Source organism: Xiphophorus hellerii, chromosome 15 (assembly GCF_003331165.1).
Source record: "Xiphophorus hellerii strain 12219 chromosome 15, Xiphophorus_hellerii-4.1, whole genome shotgun sequence".
NCBI classification, from domain to species: Eukaryota; Metazoa; Chordata; class Actinopteri; order Cyprinodontiformes; family Poeciliidae; genus Xiphophorus; species Xiphophorus hellerii.
The window spans coordinates 23,208,285-23,231,341 of NC_045686.1; the positions used below are offsets into that span (position 1 = coordinate 23,208,285).

Sequence of the window (23,057 nt, forward strand, 5' to 3'; positions counted from 1 at the left end):
TGGATGGATGGATGGATGGATGGATGGATGGATGGATGGATGGATGGATGGATGGATGCATGGATGGATGGATGGATGGATCCCACCCTGCAGCCAATAAGACCAGGCTGATGCTATGATCAAGTGCTTAGTGGAAGCTGTCATCCTCAGCGATGCAGTTCCTCTACAGGTTTATTGTTATGTTGCAGGAATGTTTCATCACAAAAGATGGCAGGCTCGGAGAAGTCTGACATTTGATCTCGTTTTCCCCAATAACACCGAACGGGAAGCATTTGAATATGAATAGAGAAGGCCTGCGGCCGTTAATATATTCCTCTTTATGAGCTGGGGTTTCACGCTGAATGTGTGGAGCTGCTAACAAACTGCGTTCAGAGCAGCTGGTTTCTAAGCTTCAGCCACATATCTGCTGTTTTTATTGCAGCGCTGACAGTGACAGATGGTTTTCAGCCTTGCACCTTGTGATGTCGACTGATTCTTTAAAGATTGTATAAATATCTTTATATCATAGTTTTTGGTGTATAACATACTTTTTTTTTTACACCATTTTTTTTTTTTTACCTAAACTAGCTTAGTAAGAGGTCATCATAGCACTGAAACATCACTGGTCAAGGAATCTCATTTGTCCCTTAGATTAAAGTTTGTTCATGTGAATGATAAATCTTGTGGAGTACCACCGGGCTCTGTGCTTGGACCAATTCATTGGCAAATTCTGTTTAGTATACATATAAATGGTTACAATTGATAAAATAATCAGATAAAATTGGATACTCCTTTACTGCTATGCTGATGATATCACCTGATAGTCTACTATCAGGTGTGAAAACACCCTTAGCTTCTTCAGCTAGACTATCGGGAGATAAAATAACTGTTGGGATGATGTTTTAGGTTCTTCCAGGATCCCATGAAACCCCTTGTGGTTGTATAGACGCTAGTTAAATGAAAGCTATCCCTGTAAGGTCATCTCACCACTGTTTTCCCCGGTATGATTTGTCTCTCACTTCTTCCGTTCATGTTTCTTTCTGTCCAGAGACTCGGAGCTATTTCCACCACATGCTCAGGTCAGCCTCAGAGCTTTCCTTTCATTCTTTGTGCCTGCTTTTTACCGTCATCAGAGTAGCTGTTGCACCATGAAAGAAGGATTTAAACAAAAGGGTGATTGCTATCCTCACTCTAATCACCTGTACTTTTAGAACAATTAAATGAGAGAGACGGTTTGGGGAAGTACTGCTTGTATGACGCTGTGGTTTTTCCTGCCTTTGTCAGGGTCAGAAAAGTGTTTGCCGTCCAAAGAACAGTTTTCCAAGGGACCAGTAGCAGACCATTGTTTCCATTTCAAAAATGGAAACTCTGTCAATTTTCTGTTAATGTCAAGAAAACATAATTTCACAATTGTGGTGTTTCCATTAAATTAGAAACGCAATTAAAATCACCTGTGAATAAGTTTGTTCACATGATAAGTCATTCAAAAATATGCCATGATCTAACTACTTTCTGTTGTCTTCTTCTTCATGGTTTGCGCCACCAGCAACATTTGGTTGTTGATCATGTGACTCGTGTGATGGGAAAAAGTTTCCATTGCAGTTTTGCGCAATAAACCAGTTTTGATACAGTCAAAGAAAAAGCCACCTCATCCTCGCGCCAACATTTAGTTTTGGACAGAAACCAGAAGTTTCTTTTTTAATTGCCTTGTTTTATGCACATTTATTTTTGTAATTTTATTGTGCACAATTTTATGGTTAATGGAATCGCAGCTCCTTAGCCTACTTTCTGTTGTCCAACAGGTTCTGCAGATAATCCGGCCTGGTTGTGGTCAGTGGGTTGATGATCTGAAGTACAAAACAAGTAAAAGCAGCAGAACTCTGTGGGGGGTAAAATCCTTTTTCACAGCCCTGGCTGTGCGTGTGAAGGCAGACAGGCGTGTTTAGTTTTCATCGAGGCTGTGGTTTTCTGCCCTCCTGCACTTGAAGAGGCGTTCAGTTTAAAACGCGTTTTGTGTTATTAGTGAACATGTAGCCGTCTGAATAATGCATCTGAACCCCGGCCTTTTTACTCTGTGATGTTCGAGGCCGGGCGAACACAATGTGTTGCCCAGTGCACTGTGAAATATAAATGAGCACTGAAGTGGCGTTCTTTGTGAATCACATGAACTGCTTTGGTGAAAAAGGTTGCGGAAGAATTCAATGGACATTTAAGATGTTCACAGGGGTTTGCAAGGCTGAACCTAAACCACACAATGTAATGTGGGATTCAAGACCGCCTTTAAAGCTGAACCTTGTCACTAGTAGTTGTTCAGTATATATATACAGTATATACTGTATATATATATATATATATATATATATATATATATATATATATATATATATATATATATGTATGTACTCAAGAAATGATTGTCTCTGTTTTCAACAGAATTTGCACATGTAAGCAACCGGCTTCAACAGATTCATAGATTAATATGCAGAGACCGGACATGTAGAAAAAGTAAGATTTAAAAGAAAAATATTAATACTACAGCCAACATTGAACGTCATTTTAAAACCTGCATAAAAATTCATACTCATTAATCAATACTCCAAACTCTCACATGGGTGTATCAAAGAATACATTCAACAATAGGCTAAACATATTCACTTGTAAAATTTATTTAAAATGTGTTTTTGATTCTTTGGGGACGTTTAGCAGAAATATAGCCTGGTCATTGCTTTCCTGTGTAAATCCACTGGATTAAAACCTCGCGTCATGGACACTCTGGGCTTTCTCCCATTGACTTGGATTCCCTCGGTTAGAATTCATACCAGGCCAATCAGTGAACAGAAGAAGAAGTTGTGAACAATGATGGCGATTTTCTGCTCTGTTTTAGAATTGTAGTCTGCCTGTAGTTTTACCAATGGCAGCGGAGGAAGTGAAGGAAGCCGATCACTTTGTGTTGGCCACACTACCAAATGTTGAATTAACATGAACAACCGCCTTTGTTCTGCTCTGTATGTCTCTCTTTAAAGTAGAAGATGGTTGTTTACAGTGCAGGTAATTTCTGGTAAGCTTCATAGCACCGAGCGAGGTCATTACATACATCAATCATTACAGATTGGGTAGAGTTTATAACATCAGCAGAGTCCATGCCTCCAGGAAGCCATCATTTCTCAACAGCCAATAGTCCACAGTCTTTACAAAGCAAAGTGTAGTTCAAGGGGCTGGTCTCAAATCTGCTACTGCCACCTACTGGCATGTTTGTTCCTTTGTTGTCCTCACAAGAGTTCCTGCAACATTGTGATGTGCTGGGTTCACTGTAGTTGGTGTGTTAAAGCCTGCAGCCTGTGGTCCAGCAGCAGGTCCAGTCGTTGTCTTTTCTCAGTGTTTTAAACCAAACTAGGCTGTTAGTGTGAACGCCAAGTGTTTTCTGAGATAGCTGTGAATTGAACATTGGCTGCTACATCATGACCTGGCTGCTGGTGTTGGTGTGAAGAAGGAAAAGAAAAAAGAAGCACGTGACATGAGTACTACTAATAAAATGTTGTTTTTTTTCTCCAGAATGATCTAACACTTCCTGTATTTTGCTCCTGCCTTCCAGTTGGTGCTGCCAGAGTACTCCATCCATGGGCTGTTCTGCATAATGTTCCTGTGTGCCCAGGAGTGGCTGACTGTGGGCCTTAACATCCCCCTCCTCTTCTACAACACCTGGAGGTAACCATGGAATCTGTTTGTTCTGTGTTTACACTCACTTTTATTTACTTCTATCATGTCAGTTTTGCTAGGATCATTCTAAAGAATTTGAGATTTTTATCAAATTTGGTAAAGATCCAAACATGCTACTATGGAAGTGTATTACTATCATGGAGAAAAAGAATTTTTTGAGCGCTACCACATTATAATGCGATACTTATCTTGTTTAAACGTGATAATTTCATGTCCAGGAGGTGGCGGTAGAAAGCTTTTCATGCAGGCATAGAGAAGGCTAGTACAGTGGCTAACAGGAGTTGGCCAAGTTTTCCTTCATGCTTGGTCTAAAACATGGAGAGATACGGATGCTGCTTTGCATTGTGGTTGAAACCATTAATAGCATTGCGCACTCTGGGCACGATCCTAAACAGAACTGGACTGCACAGAAGGAAACAGCAGTCCCATCCTCTAGCTGTGACGGCGATCCTAACTGACCGTCTGGAGCGAAGCTGAAGTTGGCTTCTGATTGCAGCTTCTGATTCGGGAAATGACTAAAGGCAATTGTTATGGAATGAAAGCTTCTTCAATCAAAACGGAGGTTCAGATGTATTTGCTGAATACGCTTCCATAGTACACCTGCACAAAAAGCATACTTCCTCCACCTCCTGGACATGAAATGATCACTATTAAACAAGATAACCATCACATTTATACAACATGTCATCACGTTTATACAAGATACTGTAAGTATCACTTAAAACATGATAGCGCTAGAATTTTTGTTTTTCTCCGTGATAGCAATACGCTTCCGTATTCTATTCCTAACCTCTCGATACGACTACAGCTATGAAGCTATTGTTTGGTTTGATTTAAATGAAACAATACTCTTCTGTTAGGATGACCCAATCAAAGTCCAACAGGAAATCTGTGACAAAACTTAAAAACTGGTATCCACATACTGTCTCCATCCAGTTTAAGTCCTAGAAGAGTTGCAATTTCCTTCCACTTCATAATTAAACCTTACTTGGTGTTGGCCTTTCACATAACATTCTGATAAAAAAAGTTTGTGGTTGCAATGTTCAAGGGTTATCAGCAGGTCACTTCTGCCTCTCTACAATATGTCTGAGGACAATTAAAGACCTGGAATAGGCTGACATTTAAAATGAGAGTGTCAGTGTAACAAACGACGCAGCTACCAGCTTTAGGAGTCCTACAGCCAGGCAGCAGTCATCGATGTTCATATTTTGCTGTTTCCTGTTTATCTGTTCTCTTCTTCTCCGGTCAGCGGGTTAGGCCCGGACTCCTGGCAGTCTGATTGATTTAAGCTCATGTGCTCTGCTGGCTCAGGCTTAGACTAGAGGAGAGGACGGGAGGAGAGGAAAACATCTTGCTGTCTCATTAAATGCAAACTGTGCCAGATGCCCACCGGCTACAGATGCCGCAGCTGGGAGATGAGAGGACAAGAAGAAAAAAAAGGAGGCTGGAAGGCGGAGACAGAGGAGGGAATGATATGAGGCAAGCAACGGCAGCAAGATGGGGAAAGAGAAAGCTTGTGAGTGATGCGTGTGAGATGGAACATTGACAAGGCGACTCTCAAGGGGAGGGTAGCTGATTGAGGTTGTGTGTGTATATGCATACATACCATCACTGTGTTCATCTGCACTTTACAAATGTTTCTGGGAAGGTTTTGTTCCAGAGAACAGTTTGACAGTTCTGGAAGGAAACTTCCCAGTGTAGTCTGAGTGTGCATAAAGGTGGCAGACCTTTCCACAAACCCCTGTGGGACATGGCTGCAAGAAATGGCGTAGCAATTTATGAAGTCCAGAGGACCCTAAAGGCCATGATCTTGAGTTGGAAAAGAGTAGAGTGCCCTTTACGGGTCAAGGAAGACGTCCTGCCACAAGTGGACGAGTCTAAGTATCTTGAGGTCTTGTTCACAAATGAGGGAGAAATGGAGCGGGAGCTTGATATGTGGATTGGTGCGGCGTCTGCAGTGAACCCATCTACAGGGGTGAAGGAAGAGCAGAGTCAAACGGCAGAGCTCTCAATTAACCTGTCAAGCTACGTTCCTACCATCATCTATGGTGATAAGCTTTGGGTAATGACCGAAGGAACGAGATTACACATACAAATGGCCAAAATAAGTTTTCTCCACAGGGTGTCTGGGTTTTCCCAGGGTGATGGGCATCTGGTTAGGATGCCTGCTGGTGTTCCAAGCACATCCTGCTTGGAGGAGACGCAGAGGACAACCCAGGGCATTCTAGAGGGACGATGTTTCTTGTCTGGCCTGGGAGCGACTCGGGATTCCTTGAGGGGCTGCTGCCACTGCAACCCAACCCCAGATAGGCATAAGAAAGTGAATGGATGGCTGGATAGGGGCCTCCGATACTGGTCCTCAAGATCTACCATCCTGCAGATTTTAGATTCATCCCTGCACCAACACAGCTGAATCAAATGATTGAATTACCTGATCAGCATGCAGTCAAGTTTGGCAGAGGCCTGGTAGCGAACCATTCATTTAATTCAGCTGTGTGGGAGCAGGGATGAATCTAAAATCTGCAGGATGGTAGATCTTAAGGACCAGGTTTGGAGACGCCTGCCCTAGGGAGAGGCCTGACTGCTCTATAATGATACAGTTGTTGGGCTGGAACCAAGATGCTCCCGCTTACTGGTATGTTTGGGGTCTTTGTCTTGTTAAAACATCCATTTCAGGATCACTTGCTCTTCAGGATCAGGCAACATGACCGCCTCAACTGATCCATGATTCCTTGTATGTGATAAATAAACCCCGCAGCATAGCTCAAGAATCATCTTCCTTCATGCCTCACAGTGTACTGTGGTTATTTTGCCTTTCATTCAGGACTTTCTAGTAGGTCAGTAGGCCTTTGTGAAAAGAAGCGGTCTGACTATTGAGAAATTTAAAAGAATTGTCACCAGACTTCATTTTCAAAATAATTGAATTTGCACTGATGAGAAGGTTATTGTAATTCCTAAAAAGCTTTTCATTATAATTCTTAAGTTTGTTTTAATTTGGTTCACTGTCTTCTTTTTGCTACATTAAATCATATTTTAATGATAGTTGTATTACCTAATTTTTCAGCCTGTACTGTTGTTCACCACTGTACCTCTTCTGCATCTCCATTCTACATTAAAAAAAAATCATGTATTTCATGTATTTTTATGTGGAAATACCTGGAACTGACATTACAGGACATGTTAATGATGATGCATCGTTCAGCATAATGTCTAACATTTCATTTCTGTGGCATATCGAGCCACATTTTCTGTGAGCTTTCAATGAACGTGAGTTACTATACATGAAAACAGAAATGAGTCGTACTTCGCTGCAAATAAATGGAATATATGCATCATGATGGCAGCTTATTTTTTGGACTATACCACCAAAAAAATGAGGCTTTTCTGCACCGACAGAATGATGCATTCTAATGTAACACTATTTATTTTAATCAGTTCTATCAAATGAAATACCTCTGAATCTAACAAAGTCGTAAATGTCTGTCAGCAATTAGAAGTCCCCTTCCACCCCCCCCCACCCCTCCCACTCCAAGCAATATGCAACGGTAGCAATTCCCTCTTCTTCTCTAATTTCCCACACGGCACATTTTCTGCTACAATTTAAACAGCCCGGCTGCAGTCGGTCTCATTGGACTGTAAAAGCTCTGATGAACATGCGCTGTGCCAATATTGCCCTCCAGGTTTTGTGTTTTGGTGGCATTCTGCATTTGTATTCTAGCCCACTGGGATACAGAGTGTTTAGTTTTTACATACAGGGATTTTTATTAAGAAACACAGATTGGGAGGCACTGTGCTGTAGATGCAGATACAATTCTTTTTTTTGAAAGTCCCGTAGATTCAGAAGCCTCTGAACAGTTTCAAACCTCACAAAAGACAAAATATTTTCTCATGTGCTGTTTCAAAATGTGTTTATCTTGTTGGAAACTTAAAATTCCATTTAACGAATTGGCCTTTTTTTCTAACTCTTGTCTTTGTCGCACTCAATCAGTTCAGTGAGAGATTAGCTTTAGCAGTCATTATGCTGAGTGAGTCTTAAAAAGTTCTGCAAGAAACGGATCTCATTTCATTTTAAGAAGATAAAATGGAGGCTGTCGCATCAGAAAGCAGCGACTAGCTGCAGGGTTTATTGATACTTTGGATGGTAACTATTATAATGTGCATTGTGACATTTAGGTAATAATAAGAAATAAGGCAAGAAATAATACACAATACTGCACTAAAGAGAGAAACAAACCTAGATTGTGGCAATATTTCAGAGGAAAATTGAGACACCCCATTTATATCACAAGGTAAAACTTAGGTATCCGCTGCACCGATACCATCCATGTTTACTTCCACAAACACTGAGCTAGAGGGCGTGCTGTGGTGGTGTAGGGGATAGCGCGACGTTTGGAGGCCTTGAGTCCTCGACGCGGCCGTCGCGGGTTCAATTCCCAGACCCGGCGACATTTGCCACGTCTTTCCCCCTTTCCCGTCAGCCTACTTTCAAATAAGGGACACTAGAGCCCACAAAAAGACCCCCTGGAGGGGAGAAAAAACAAACAGACCACCTGGGATGTTACTGCGCAGTAACATCCTTATTTGCAGTTCACACAGAAGATTAAATAGAAGTATATATTAGGAATTCTGAAAAAACTCTGATTCACAAAAATCAGAACTGAGCATTAAGGCCTCCAGTGTGAACGTAGCCTCAGTCAACATGTTGCTGCTAGCTAACCAAAGAGTTAGTGAGTTCGTTGGTTCCACCAACCTTGCTAAGGTAGGCAGTAGCAGGTTCAATGAGTTAAAAGCCTTTCCTTTGCCTATATTTCCCAGAATGCCATGCAGTCCCGGATCAGAATTCAGATATATTTTATCTGATATATTCTATCAGATAAATTTTCTATTAATATTGATCACGTCTATTACAACATATTGATCATTATTGATCACCCAGCACTAATCGTACATCCTTATTTTAACTATCACTGAAACCTGGATGATTATTTTTCATGGGATTCTCCTTTTTAAAGCTCCCTTTCCACCCATCCTTGCTTCACTCAGGTCTTCTGCATGATGACGTCCCACCAGATTCACCCACATCGTCTTCCTCCCCATTTCCCTTCTGTCACCTCTCCCATCCAACCCCTCACACCACCACCATTCCTTGTGTTCTGGAACGGGTCAACTACCCGGGATGTGGTGTTGTGCCCTCTGCAGCAGGTACTTCCATTCCCCAACGGACACTAAGGAGCTGATCTACGACCCGGCGTCTGTGATGAACGGCGACACGCTCAAGTTCTGCCAGAAGGAGGCGTGGTGCAAGCTGTCCTTCTTCGTCCTGTCCTTCTTTTACTATCTCTACTGGTAAGCACCGGGCTTATCCCAGCGGAGCGGTTCTTAGATGTTGAGGTATGTTATCGATGCTGATCTGAGGGGGCTTGGAAACCTCGTTGAGTAGCGTAGGTCTCTGAAGAGAAGAGGTTTACCGCTCCACAAAGAGGTTTGCTCGGATTCTCCGGCTCTGACATCAAAGTGTGTGCAAATCTCTGAATAAAGTAACCATTTCTCTAGCGATCACATGCTGCCTCCTCTGTGTGACAGAAGTTTAGCCAGGGTAGGAATGTTTTCTTGTAGGCCAGCTATCGCTAATGCATGTGATGTCAAGAGAATTTGATTCTTTACTTCATTGACAAGCACCACCTAAAGCAGCAGCACTCTTACTTGAAATGTGAATGATTCTGTTTTGTGTACGGAGGGTCTTAGTTCTGCTGACTGTTCTGAATGTTTCTGCTGAAATTGTCTGTTGTTCTGTGATGATAATAACACGCACAGTTTTCCTCTCTATGTCTAACAATGCTGTTATTAATCACTCCGGATTCCTGTCCCACGTGTCATGTGGGTGCTGCAGTGTGTGGAACCTGGAAATATCCCTCTATTAGGTCTTATCAGTGGAAACATTTAAAGGTACAATCCTTACTTTTTCTTAAACACTGTATTCTGTAGGGCTTATTTTAGGCTTTAGGGAGGAATAATATTCAGAAGGGAATTTTGACTCTATCTTGAAGTCAGGGTTGTGGTTTTCATAAATTTATGTAAAATTTCTTTGGATGATATGATTTTGGACATTGTTGCTCCGAAGCGGTTCTTTTTGATGATGAAATAAGCAAAAGAGAACCAAAAGTATACAGTTGAAAACAAATATTTTCCATGCAGAATTAGAAAATCCAGTTAAAATTACCAAAATGATTTATATTCAATAAATGCCAGAGGAGGTGTGCGACCAAAATGGCCTGTATGCCAATTCTGCGTGGAGGAAACTTCCAGAAAGCGATTGTGTGAAGCTTGATGAAGGACAGACGCTTCAAATTTTGAAAAAAGCTAAAAAGAAGAAAATTCTCCTTCTCATTATTCTGGCATTTATTAAATAGAAATCATTTGGTAATGCTGACTGACTGAAAACAGAAAAAAATACTTATTGTAGTTTAATGTCAGAACATGTGTCCGCTTGACGGTTTGTGTAATTCAATTCTTCTCAAATCTAATATTAATCAAATTTCATTAAGTTAATGAAAATAACATTAAGGTGAAAGCTAAAGTGTTCCCTCCTGGCAGAAATCTGAGAAACTGACTTCAATAAGCTTACATGTTGAGCTCATTTGTTTCACATCCATTTCCATACCAGCGCCGACATCAGTCAATAGAGCAGCTTCTGTTGAAACAAAGATAGCAACACCCCATAATGCTAGCGGATGATGCTAAATGATCGAGTGCTGCAGTATGTTAGATATTTCTGCAGCTAATGTGCGAACACTCTGAGGCAACACCGTCAGCGTGAAGCGAAGTCACAGTGTGGTTGGTGTTTGTGTCGTGGCACTGAGTGTCATCAGCTATGAATGCAGCTCTCAGCTTGAACTGAACTCATCTTGCTTCTTCCATCTCACCCCATCGTCCCGCCCGGCTCTGGCTCATGTCGGACTGTTTTAGAGATCAACCAAGGCGGCGGCGGCATCAGTCAGGTATTCTGCAGCACGAGGCGATGGTGCGTTCACTTTCAGGTCCATCTGGTTCAACATAGTTGGCCCTGCTTATTTTCTCGCGCTTTTCTAAAAATTTCAAATGTGCTCCGAACCTGGTGTGATTTTTTTTTTTAACCTGTAGTTAGATTTCTAGAGTCAGGCTTTTTTTCCCCACCACTACCTCGTGTCATTCTAAAAATACGTTAGGTACCAAAGGATCAAATTTTTACTTTGTTGCTGAAAGTTTGTGTTGAACACTGGAGGTACTACTCCGAAAACATCTAAGAGTGCATTCACACCGGCCCTGTTTAGTATGCTTTAGTTGAACTCGTTTGTGAAACCGTAAACTCTGGTTCACCTTCGAACCTCGGTCTCTGTTTGGTGGAGGAAGTAAACTCTGGTGCGGTTCAAATGTGTGAATGCCAAGGGAACTGGAGACCACTCCAAAAACAGGAAGCAGACAATAGCAAAGAGCATTTTGGGTACATAAAACCAAAACAAATGTGCGAGTCTGGCTCATGGTATTTTGCCAAAGACAAAAGTAAAATCCTACAACCACTAAAATCTGATGCCACTCCATTTTATTTACCTCAGAAGAAGACACTGAGGAAGTTGTGCTCAGTGTCTTCTTCTGAGGTTTTCATGTCATTTCCTTCAGTTGTTCTTGTTGCAGCGCCCCCACAGGTGAATGGGGGGTTTTTCAAAGGGTTTTTTACATTTTACAGTGTGAAAGTGAACCACAGCAGCTAAAAATGGAACAAATGTTACACCTTTGGTTCTCAATGGAACCGAGTCTACCGGGCTATCAGGTGTGACTGGACTGAAGAGAAATACATGGTTTATGTTTGAAATCTTGATTTGTAAAACATCATGTCCTATATTAAAGGTTGTGGTGATAAGGTGACTAATTGAGAAAAAAAAGTGCTACTGAGTCAACTGAGACTTCAAATTTAATTTACTTTTTTCACGTCATGTATCAAAGCTAATCTAAAAACTGTAAAGAATAATTTTTTTTTAAAGTCTGAGAATAAAATAGCAATTTAGCTAATCTGATCCAAACTACAAAAAAAAACAAAATCACACCAGAGTTCATCGTTCTAAACTTCCAAAGCCTAAATCCCAGGTGTAAGTTTAAGATGGCTGCCGCTGTTCTCGGGTTTAAACATTGATGAACGTGATTGAACTGGAAGTGAAGCAGCCTGAAATCTGCTGTGTGGGGCTTGTGTCTGTTTTCTCATCCCTTCTTTCTCTGTGGCAACCAGAGTCCAACTCGCCTGCTCCCCTCAGCTCCTCCCCACCTTCACGATGACTTCTACCTGCACACCAACACACTCTGAACACACACCTGCATACCATGAGAGCTTGTATGTTACAAACTATAGCAGGTCCTTTCCAGACCAAAACACAGACTTTAGAATATTACTACTTTAAGATGAAGATAATAAATGCAGCCTGCCTGCTAGTTTGCTCCTGCCTGCCCAGCCTCTACGTCAGCACCTCCTCCTCACACTGGATGACAATGAAACCCTGCCTGACTAACGGAACACCCCATGGAGTCTGACTTGTACCCCTGTTTTTCTCCTCCTGTCCTTCCTGTCACAGAGATGCTTCAGTAACCAGCACTTTCCCCTTCCAACGAGATGAGCGCAGGTTTTCTGTTGCTGAGCATGTTGCTGGATGAACATTGGACCTCTAACCCGTTTCTTTTCTTTCCATCCCGCCACAGCATGAACTATCAGGACAGTTTTCTGGGTTGTCACATATTCACGAGGATAGCCTGGGTTCATTTACCACAGCAGACAGATGTTACAGGGTAACAGGTGGCACATTACAAACATCACGAATAAACATTAGCAATTGGGTTAACCATACTTCAACATAGTCAACACCTATAGCAAGCGATCGTTTCTCCATAGCCTAGTGTCCAGACCTTATGGACGAAGCAAAGCTTAGAACAAGAACTGTAACTAACGTTTCCCCATTAGTTACAGACTTTAGCAGAGCTTCTTACTCTGCTTCATATGTATCCTACCTAACCATACTTGTAGTTGTTTGGTTAATCACTTTGTAGTTGTTTAGGTAGGATACATATGAAAGGTACAAGGGCCAAACCTCTTTGGCTAAATGCTAGCACAGCTGTATAAGACCAAGTTTACCTACATACATTCTTTCAATTTGTACATTTTCAAACTTACAATTAAATGACAATAAAATCTGTCTGTCATACTGAGTGAAAATTCAAAAATCTAATGTGAAACATGAACAGCAGCCAAACTCAGATGCAACTAAACTTATCCAGTACATCCTGTTTGCCTGCGCATTACAACAATTTTAGAATTTTTCCAAGAATCCAACATAGTATCAGTTTCTATCCTCCTCGCACCTAATGCTTTTTCTGGGTTGTGTATGGTGTATACTGCAGTTTGCTCAGCTGTCAGTGACAACTCTCTTCTTGGGCCCACTCATTTACTCCGGACTTACTTACAGACATATCAGTTTTTTGGACTCTGGACTAACCCTGAGAAGATAAAAAACTTCAGACAAATGAAGTTAACCAGAAGCTGCTTGGAAGAACATGGGTGTCAGACTATAAGAAAGGCCTTCTGTGAAAACGTCTGGGTGAATGGAAAAGTTGAATGTGTCACGTCAGCCATTGGTGGAGGGGAAGAGATCTAAGCTGATATGTGGAGGCAGACCATGCCACACATCAGACCTGACCTTTATGCAGGGAAGCTAAATTGGGAGGATTTGTCTGATGTCATTTAGTGTTGAAGCTTTTCTTCTTTTTTGGACTTGGTGCTTAGAAGCAAATAATTACAAAAATAGAGATAAATCCTGCTGTAATGAAAAAAAAAAGATCTGGTTTTCCAGAAAGAATTAAAAGCTTCATATCTTACTGTGGATTTCTCCTCTCTGTCCCCATGAGGCTTTTTGTAAAGATTTGTTTGGAAATAAATCATTTTCACCTTAAAAAGCCCCTGATTGTTCCCCAGTTACCTGGAAACAAAAGAAAGGTATCTGTTTCTCGTCTGTGAATTCACCATAACTAAGCTGAGCAAAGGTCATGCTGATAACACTCTTCAGTGTGGAAGTTCTTAAGAGTCAACTCATATAAAGACTGGTTTTCAAGAAATAAATGAAGCAGAAGCACAAACATTGAGAAGCTACTGAAAAGGAAACTATTTCTGCGTTGACATGCTGTTTACCAGGCAGAGCTAGAATTAGTGGATGCTGCTTCTTTATCATTTCACTGTTTTTGACTACAAAATGGAGACATCTGCAACAGGATATCAGTTGCTTAGTGCTAGATAGTTTTCTATTGTACTTCATAAAAAAACACTTTTATTGGCTTAAAATCTTTAACACTATTTTTTATCATAATCAACTAACTGAAGTCAAATCACCAAATTATTCAGTGGTAGTGACATTTTTTAAAAGTATCTGAATTAATATCAGTATTGTATTGGCAATACCAATATTCCTCGTATCGCAAAAAACTCATGCTGATTGACTCCAACTAAGTAAAACAGAAAGCTGAAATGTTTTTAAAATGTGCTTCATTAAAGTTTTAAAGGGGCAGGATTATGTGTTTTCAGGCACATAGTTCATTTTATAGCACAATCAAGTAACTATGTTACCTTCAGTTGTTAAAATTTTTTATATGACTTAAAAGAAATCTGACTTTGCAAGTTAACTCCCTGGAATTGGGCTTCTGTTGCTTTAAAAACTCTTGCTCTTTCTGAAGCTCCACCTTCTCTATTAGCCCTTTACCAACGTTTTTACCATCGTTTTACTGACAGTAGCTCATATGATGAGCTCAGCTGATGAGCAGTTCCACCAGGTGTTTGCTAATTGCTGCTGGCTAGTCTGAAGGAGCTGAGTGGGGGAGTTGTGGAGGAGTGCTGCCCTATGAGATTAAAGCTTGGAAACTGGAGCTCTGAGGAGGAGCTGCGTCTTTGAAGGCGGGACTAGGTCCACCCAGGCATTTTGCATAGCTGAATGGTTGCCATGGTGATTAAAGGATTGCAAGGATTTCTCAAACATTATAACACGATGTGTTACATAATACTGCCCCTTTAAGTGCGCACACTTATATTTATGTTAGTCCTTCTAACAGATTTATCTGGTTTTAGATGAATTTTGAAGGACAAATCTCAGACATTTTATGGATGAAAGGGTTTCAAAGTGATTAATCAAAGTCTTATTTTTTTATTTTAAAAACCAACATTTTAACAGTGGTGTGTGTAGAAAGATTTGACATGCACAGTGAGAACAGGGGCCAAACCAAGCTGCAGTTGAACATAAACAGAACGGACGTTACTGTCTGAATATGGGAAAAGACTCCAGACTGTGAGCTCTCCTCCATCTTCAGCTAACATCTCATCAGGCTGTGAAAGAGAAGGAGCTGGTGAAAAACTGGGGATGAAGTTTGCTGGTTGCAGTGACCTCTGGGGGAAAATCACGCTCTTCAGTTGTGTTCAATTTATTTCTGTTTATGGACGTTCATCAGCCAGTCGGGGTAAGCAGCTGGCAGTGGCCACACAGCGAGCGTTTAGCCCCTGCCAGCGAGGCTCCGCTCCGTCCTCGTCGTGTCGCCGCTTGGCGGGACGAGCGTCAGATTCGCCACGTGCGATTTGAGCCGTGGCTGTTTTCACGCAGACTTTCATCGCTCTGTCTTCCAGGGGACACCCAGTGGGCGCCAAACGTCCGTCTCTGGGTCAGAGTCGTCGGTGTCACTGGGTGGTTTACACACTCTGGGCCTGGTGAAATCATTTTTTGCCACTTTGCTGCAAATGTCTGTTTGACGGCTTGTTTTTGCACATGCTCATTGCATTACATGAAGCTCATCGGCTTGTTGCTTTTTATTTTGCAAGCTTTCTGCGAAACAAGCTTTCTGGAAATCACACCGATTAAAAAACAACAAAAAATACTCTGAGAAACCTGCCAGGAAGGATAGTTGTACTTCCATTTTTAGGTTATGGTAAAAACCTAAAAATGTAAACTTGGAACATTTCATTCAGGTCAAAAGAAATGAGTATCTATATATATATATATATATATATAACCAGGTAGATTATTCAAACATCAGATAAGTTCTATTGTTAGCATTATTCAGTTTGCTGCTATTACAATAAAATGACTTTCTTAATGTTTTATCTATTCACAGTCAGATTATTGTTAATATGCATTTATTCCTGAAATTAAAAACATTCCAGAAACGTATCCAGTTTGACGACTCGATCTTTTTTCAGACATTTGAAGTTTGCAAATTTCCAACCAAGTTGTTCCAATTAGATAATTATTGAAGAATTTTATGATCAATTGTTATTATCTGCCATCACCCAGAGACTGTTCTGAACAACACGTTTCTCACACTCTCCGTATGTGTGCCAAGTGTGAGAGTGTGTGCAGATAAGTCGGCCAGAAGGTGTGTGTTTGCGGTTTGACCTTGCTTGCAGTATTCATGAAAAGAAGCTGCGTCAGAGCAGATTCCTGTCGCCTGAAACCTACCCACACCCCTGCTGCTGGCCTCTGGAGGCAATCTTTAAAATGACCAAACTAAAACTCTGCTATTTTATTTATAATATTCCATTTTTATGAGTTTTAATCAATTCTAAGCTAAAATTATCAACACTAACAAAGTGATGTGACTATAGTAAAACATTGTTTAAACCAAATTCACATATAGGGTAGAAGACATTTTTGTTCAAGTCAGGATTATCAAAAGTATTGTGATTAGTTAAATGCTAAAACAATCAGCTCAGTTTTTTGGATCTTCTTAAATGTCCTTTCTTACTTTCCGTAGTATTTAGTAGAATTGGCCTGCAGTCTCTAAGGCTCCAGTCAGATGTTTTGAATATTCTTCCACAAGCTTCAGTTTTCTGTAATTTTGACCAATGTATTCCAACAGGACTGATCAGGAGATCAGGACGCTGCAAAACAAGAATGTTGTTGTCCTCACAACACTTTGGTCACTAAAAAAATAGATGGAAGGACTTTACTGTTCGGAACAAATGGACAAAATGCACCAGTCTCTCCTGCAGTAAAGAAACCAACACAACATGATGCTGCCATCGCCGTGCTTCATAGTTGGGACAGCGTCCAAATGTAACAATAGTCTTTATGGCCAAACACCTCAGTTTCAGTTCTAGGAAAACATCGGAAAATAAAAATCTGTTAAAATTCAGATGTTTTCAATCATTTCAAATGTTCATATGAAAGTCCTGTGGAGGAAACCAAAACGAGCCGTCCATGTTTGTCCTGAAAGACATTGTGTTGATCTGTGCCCAAAATATGATTAATATACTTTGATCTGCTCTCTGCCTGTTCTGTGATTTTAGCCAAAATACAGGAATAGATGTATATTAATAATAATAACTGCATGAAATGTAATTTTAGGCTACTGGAATATTTTTAGATTTTCTCAACTGTGGGGTTTTATTTCTGAGTAAACAGCATTTATAAGAGGACGATAACAAAACAAGACGCTCCCTGTGGAGGCATTTAGTTCAAATCAGCTCAGTTAATATATATAAATAGATATATGCATATATCTACACTGCCTGGCCAAAAAAAAAGTCTGCATAGGTACTGCATAGGCGATTATCTTTCAGCTGGCAACAAGTTATTTAACCCCAGCTGATGCAATGAGTAACTCCTCATTTCTTAAACAACCATGGCAAAAGACACATCCTGTGGTCGTGGAAAAAACGTTAGTCTGTTTAAGAAGGGTCAAATCATTGGCATGCATCAAGCAGAGAAAACATCTAAGGAGATTGCAGAAACTACTAGAACTGGGTTAAGAACTGTCCAACGCATCATTAAAAACTGGAAGGATGGTGGGGAACCATCGTCTTCCAGGAAGAAATGTGGTCGGAAAAAAATCCTGAATGATCGTGATCGGCGATTACTTAAACGTTTGGTCAAATCAAATCGAAGAAAAACAACAGCAGAACTCAGGAGTATGTTTAATTGTGAACGCAAAAGCATTTCCACACGCACAATGCGAAGGGAACTCAAGGGGTTGGGATTGAACAGCTGTGTAGCCGTAAGAAAACCTCAAATCAGTAAGGCTAAGCAGAAAAAAAGGCTTCAGTTTGCTAGGGAGCATAAAGATTGGACACTGGAGGAATGGAAGAGGGTCATGTGGTCTGATGAGTCCAGATTTACCCTGTTCCAGAGTGATGGGCGCATCAGGGTAAGAAGAGAGGCAGGTGAAGTGATGCACCCATCATGCCTAGTGCCTACTGTACAAGCCTGTGGGGGCAGTGCTATGATCTGGGGTTGCTGCAGTTGGTCAGGTCTAGGTTCAGCAACATTGTGTGCCCAAAGAATGAGGTCAGCTGACTACCTGAATATACTGAATGACCAGGTTATTCCATCAATGGATTTTGTCTTCCCAAATGGAACGGGCATATTCCAAGATGACAATGCCAGGATTCATCGGGCTCACATTGTGAAAGAGTGGTTCAGGGAGCATGAGACATCTTTTTCACACATGGATTAGCCACCACAGAGTCCAGACCTTAACCCCCATTGAGAATCTTTGGGATGTGCTGGAGAAGGCTTTGAGCAGTGGTCAGACTCTCCCATCATCAATACAAGATCTTGGTGAAAGATTAATGCAACACTGGATGGAAATAAATCTTGTGACACTGCAGAAGCTTATTGAAACAATGCCACAGCGAATACGGGCTGTAATCAAAGCTAAAGGCGGTCCAACAAAATATTAGAGAGTGTGACCATTTTTTGGTGGCGACTTTTTTTTTGGCCAGGCAGTGTATATATAAATAGTTATATATTTATGTCTGCTTATTTTGCCCAACTGATTTTGCTTTTGACTCATTTCCTGTTTGCTCTCTTCTTCTTCTTCTGTTGCAGTATGATCTATTCCTTGGTTACCTCATAACAACTGCTTTGTTAGCATCCGGGGTCCAGCACCAAGGGCTCCAGACATCCAGTACAGCAGGTGGCGCTGTGGTGGAAGCGATAATTGAACGTAATGATGAAGACTTAAAACTTTCTGGGTCCTTTTTTTATTTTTATTTATTTTATTTTTTTCTTCTTTCCTGCGGAGCCAAACGATGAACTCATCTGGAGTCGAAGCCTCTTTTCAGCTTGGCCCAGCCCAGAACTGTTTCGTCTCTGACTGTATATAGAAACCTTGGACTAAACCTGCTGTTTACAGTTTGCTCATAGCAAGAGTTATTACACTGCCTGGCCAACGTTTGTAACACACACACACACACACGTATATTTAAAGGTACATCCAGCTAGCTTGTGCTGCCAAGCTAGCAGCACAGCGGCGCTAACGCTAGCCTGGAGGACGTACAGCACAGTAGCGTTTGCACAGTTTGTCTCAGGCACAGCACAATGAAGCACTGTCCAGACCCGTCCTCACCCGCCGTAGCGTCTTGTGAGTCAAAGGACAGGCGGGCGAGCAAACGGGTCACACTGTTCGGAGAGGAGGAGCGGGCTCGGGGCGGGGCCACACGCTGGAGCGCCCACCCCACTGAGAACACACACAGTCCCCGGGGGACCATGGGATCTACTTTCTGACTTTCCATCAATGGCTTTTGTGACCTGTGCATTTTGGTGTATTCTTTAATCAAAAGGCGTTTCTGTTTCCTTAACAGCAAAAGGTATTCTACTCAGCAAATGCCTCCTTAGTGTTGTCTTATAGTGTTGTTCTGTTGTGGGAAAACTTTGACTAAAACAACCAGAACCCACGGAAAGCTTTTGTAGTAGAGGAGAACACGTTCTTTGCACAAATACTAAACTCGCTCTCGCACAAATACTGGCAATATCTGCCTGGGACGGTAGGGATGGCTTCTCATGTTCCGGCTTCACAGGTGAAGGTCTTCCAACGTGTGCAGTCCGAGCAGCCCGCCTCTTCTGAACGCAGGGAAACAATGTGAATCTTTTCTAGCTCTCTCGGACCAAAATGTTGTATTTAATTATTCAGTCATATGAATTTATGCCTATTTATGAGATGCTGACGGTTTTAACAGTCTGTTCCAAAAGTATCGTACAGAGTATCAAGAATAAAATCAACTTTAGAAATTATTTCAGGGTATATGGAAGGTTTCTAGGACCCCGTGGATAACTATTCTGATAATCATTCAAATGACTGAGATCGGCTGGACCTCTTCGCAGGACAGGTGTTTGAACCTGGACCTCCACATGTAGCTCGCCCTCCGAGCCAGCAGGCCGCTCTTTAAACCTTCACCGCCGTCTTTTCCTGCCATGTGTTTCTGTGTGGTGGCGGAGCAGAAAGGAATGCCCCCTTCTTCGTTTCTCTTCTTCTAACTTGAGCATTTTATATCCTAAGTGTGGTATGTATGTGACCAAAAAGGTTGAATTTAGATATTGTTTATGAAATAAAAGTATTTTAAAATCTAACACCATTCCCAAACTGTTGTCTGTACATTAATCATACATTTTTAATGATTTAAACCTCTACAGAACCACCTTGGACACGTTCACACAGCCCCTTTATACTTATCTGACTCAGTAGATATAACACTAGGTTCTATTTACTCACAGATAAACAGAACCCAGTTCCAGCTGTTTCTGTCCTCAGAGGTTCTGTAGAGATGTATCGGCACCATGAAGTCAGAGGAGCCCAGCTGACAGACCAGGGACAACATGGTGGAGAATACACTGTAGCTGAGGAATAGAAGAGAGTAATATGGCTGTGTTTGTACACGCAGACACATCCTATGTCTTTGCCTTCACAAGGACTTTGCATTGACTTCCATTCATTCTTCATTCATCTCAGCCTAAAACCCTGACCTGTTTTCTAAAGCTAAGCATTACCAGTAAATGAAATGAAATAACATCAGTCTTCTACAGGGCTCCTCAGGATGCACCCGTTCACACGCTGATGAACCCTAAACCTAATCTGATCTCAATTCCCACCTCAGTCCTAACTGGAGACGAACAGATCCACTTTTTCACCTGTGATACCGATATGAGTTTCAGTATCGCCCGATACCGATCCGATACATAAAAATAGCTGAATTGACTTTAAATGTTCCTTTTTTTAAAACACAGACGTAAATGATTTATTTCACAACTGTGACCACGGTTGTGAAGATATTGGTATATTTAGATGTGCTGTACTGGTGCAAACATGTAGAAACAACTTAAACTTATTCATTAAGTGCAAGCAGTAGACTAACAGCCAATGGAAAATAAGCAATAGAAAAACTGAAACTGACAGGAATAATAGAGGTCGACGACCTTTGGTCAAATAAACTGTAACGAACCTTTCAAATAGTTCAGAAAGTGCAATTAGGAATTCTAAATATAATGTAAAATAATGAATAAAGCATGATGTCACTCAGAACACAAAGCATAGAATTAGGCTGAAAAGATCTGTTCCTCTGACACTCACAAATATTCAATCGAGAATTGTTTTCAATATCAGGACCGATATAGATATTAATATCATCTCTAGTTCAAGTCTTAACTCCTAACCCAAAAACAACACATGTTCTGATTGGGCCTGGCTTTTGGGTCCACTCAACATAGTAAATCTTAAAAAGCATTGGCCTTGCAAGGTGAGAAATACTAAAACACATACACACACACACGCAGGTGACCAAAAGTGTGTCATCACTGTGGCAGACATGCTATGACAGATTGGTGACAGCCTGTCCTCCCAGGATGCACCTGGATGCTGCCTACATGTCTGCCATAAATTGATTCATAATTAAACCAGGCACACACACAGCCGAGCTGCTGGCCTCTCATCGTGTGTGGGGGTGTTCGTGCGTGTTGCTTTGTGTATTTGAGTGAACTGGCAGTGATGGTTCTGGATTTTCTCTCGTCCTGTAGCTTCCTCTCTCATCTGCCCTTGTTTCCTTTTTCTTTTCCAAAAAAAGCAGTTGGTGACCTTGAGTTGGTGTCCTGCAGCTCTAGGACGCGGCGCTCAGGGGCCGAGACCTCAAGCTTGTTTATAAAAGTCACTTTTTGGTATGACAGGGGCAAAATTTAGTCTTTCCTGCAGAGGACTGCAGCCCAACGATGCTTCTGGGAACTGAACAGAACCAGGCTGGCTGACTTACAATAACTCAGAAACAGATTTTCAAACAGTCAAAGCAAAATCATCAGACACCAGGTTTTTGAGATTTAGACTTAGATTGTGCTGGAGTCTCAGTAACTTATACAATACACACCTACACGCCCGCACTCGCACACACACATATACAGCATATATGTAAATGTCAACTAGTAATATTGTCGCCTTCCTTAAATATGACCTATAAGTCATTTTTTACCAAAACAAATAATGACCACCTCTTTTTTTTTGCCAAAAGATGACGTAGGCCATTACATTAGAAAGGTGACTATGCATGAGATAAACAGCTAAGTGGCACTAAATTGTAACCAATTGCTAAAATGTACTTAAACTAAATAAGTTAAGATCAGTTTGTCCCACTGGTTGAACCTCCCTTTTAGAAAAAAAACATCTACTATATCCAGTTATTGGTTTTTGATTAAGACATAAAACATTACTGATTACTGAAGCATTTAACTGTCAGAGCTAGTCTATAAATACAGGAGCAGGATATCATTACAAAGAAATATAAAACTTGTTAAAATGAGAAACATTCTCTTCATACTGACCAGTAAAACTGCAGTTTGTTTGCGAGTCGTCCAGAAGAAACAGGGAGAAAATGGCCGTACTGCTAGCAAGACGATGACCATCTTCTCACTTCATTTCTTCTCATTTTCTCTCTGTTTTGTAAATATTTTTTAAAAAAAATCTAATTCTATATCTCACTATAATGAGAAGTGTTTTTATTTTATCAATTCTCGTCACCAGAGGGCATGTGAACCTTTGTCCTTGCTTGCTAGCAAACTTGGCTTTAGCTTTGGAGCTACTGCTAATGTAGCTAGCCCCCGCTAAACTGTTCCAGGTCCAAATAAAGCCACACATATTGTGTTAGAATAATTATGTTTTTACATAAGTAGTTACTAGTTTGTTTTTCATTTAAAGGTTTAGTATTCATACCCCAGAGAGGAGGAATTTGTTAAACCGTGTGAAAGACAAAACTTGCTTTTTCCCTAAACCTTGAAGCTGCAGCTGTTTTCTTATCTTGTAATACTCCTTGTCCTGTGAAACTGTGTGTGTAGGATGTAGCCCCCTTCTTTGATTTATCACTCTCCCACATTTCACTTTCAACTCCCTTCTTTTCTCCTGCTTAATAAAAAGACAGGCTCTGCTGCAGGGAGTCAGAACGCACGGTAAACACCTTGGAGAAGTGGTTTGCTGTGTTTTCCCCTTCTGCAGAAACTCGGTTGAAAACTCAAACGTTTTCTGTGGTTCTCTTTTTATGTAGGTTTGAGAAATAC

At 41.1% G+C, this 23,057-nt stretch overlaps 1 protein-coding gene across 3 annotated transcripts in view; it reads left to right on the top strand.

Annotated features, from left to right (window-relative positions):
- Positions 1–21,431, top strand: part of cnih3 (cornichon family AMPA receptor auxiliary protein 3) — a 58,210-nt gene extending 36,779 nt beyond the window's left edge. Inside the window, exons 4-8 of one of the 3 annotated variants that reach the window (XR_004342192.1) lie at positions 3,572–3,684; positions 8,896–9,042; positions 9,587–9,642; positions 18,576–18,945; positions 21,421–21,431. Coding sequence is in view for 2 of the 3 variants with exons in the window: in XM_032585513.1 (XP_032441404.1) it covers positions 3,572–3,684; positions 8,896–9,042; positions 9,587–9,617 (291 nt within the window). In the remaining variant the exon portion in view is untranslated. Of the gene's footprint in view, positions 1–3,571; positions 3,685–8,895; positions 9,043–9,586; positions 9,643–18,575; positions 20,102–21,420 lie in introns of those variants that run through there. The other 2 variants (XM_032585513.1, XM_032585514.1) reach the window with 2 other exon arrangements.
- Positions 21,432–23,057: the final 1,626 nt, after the last annotated feature.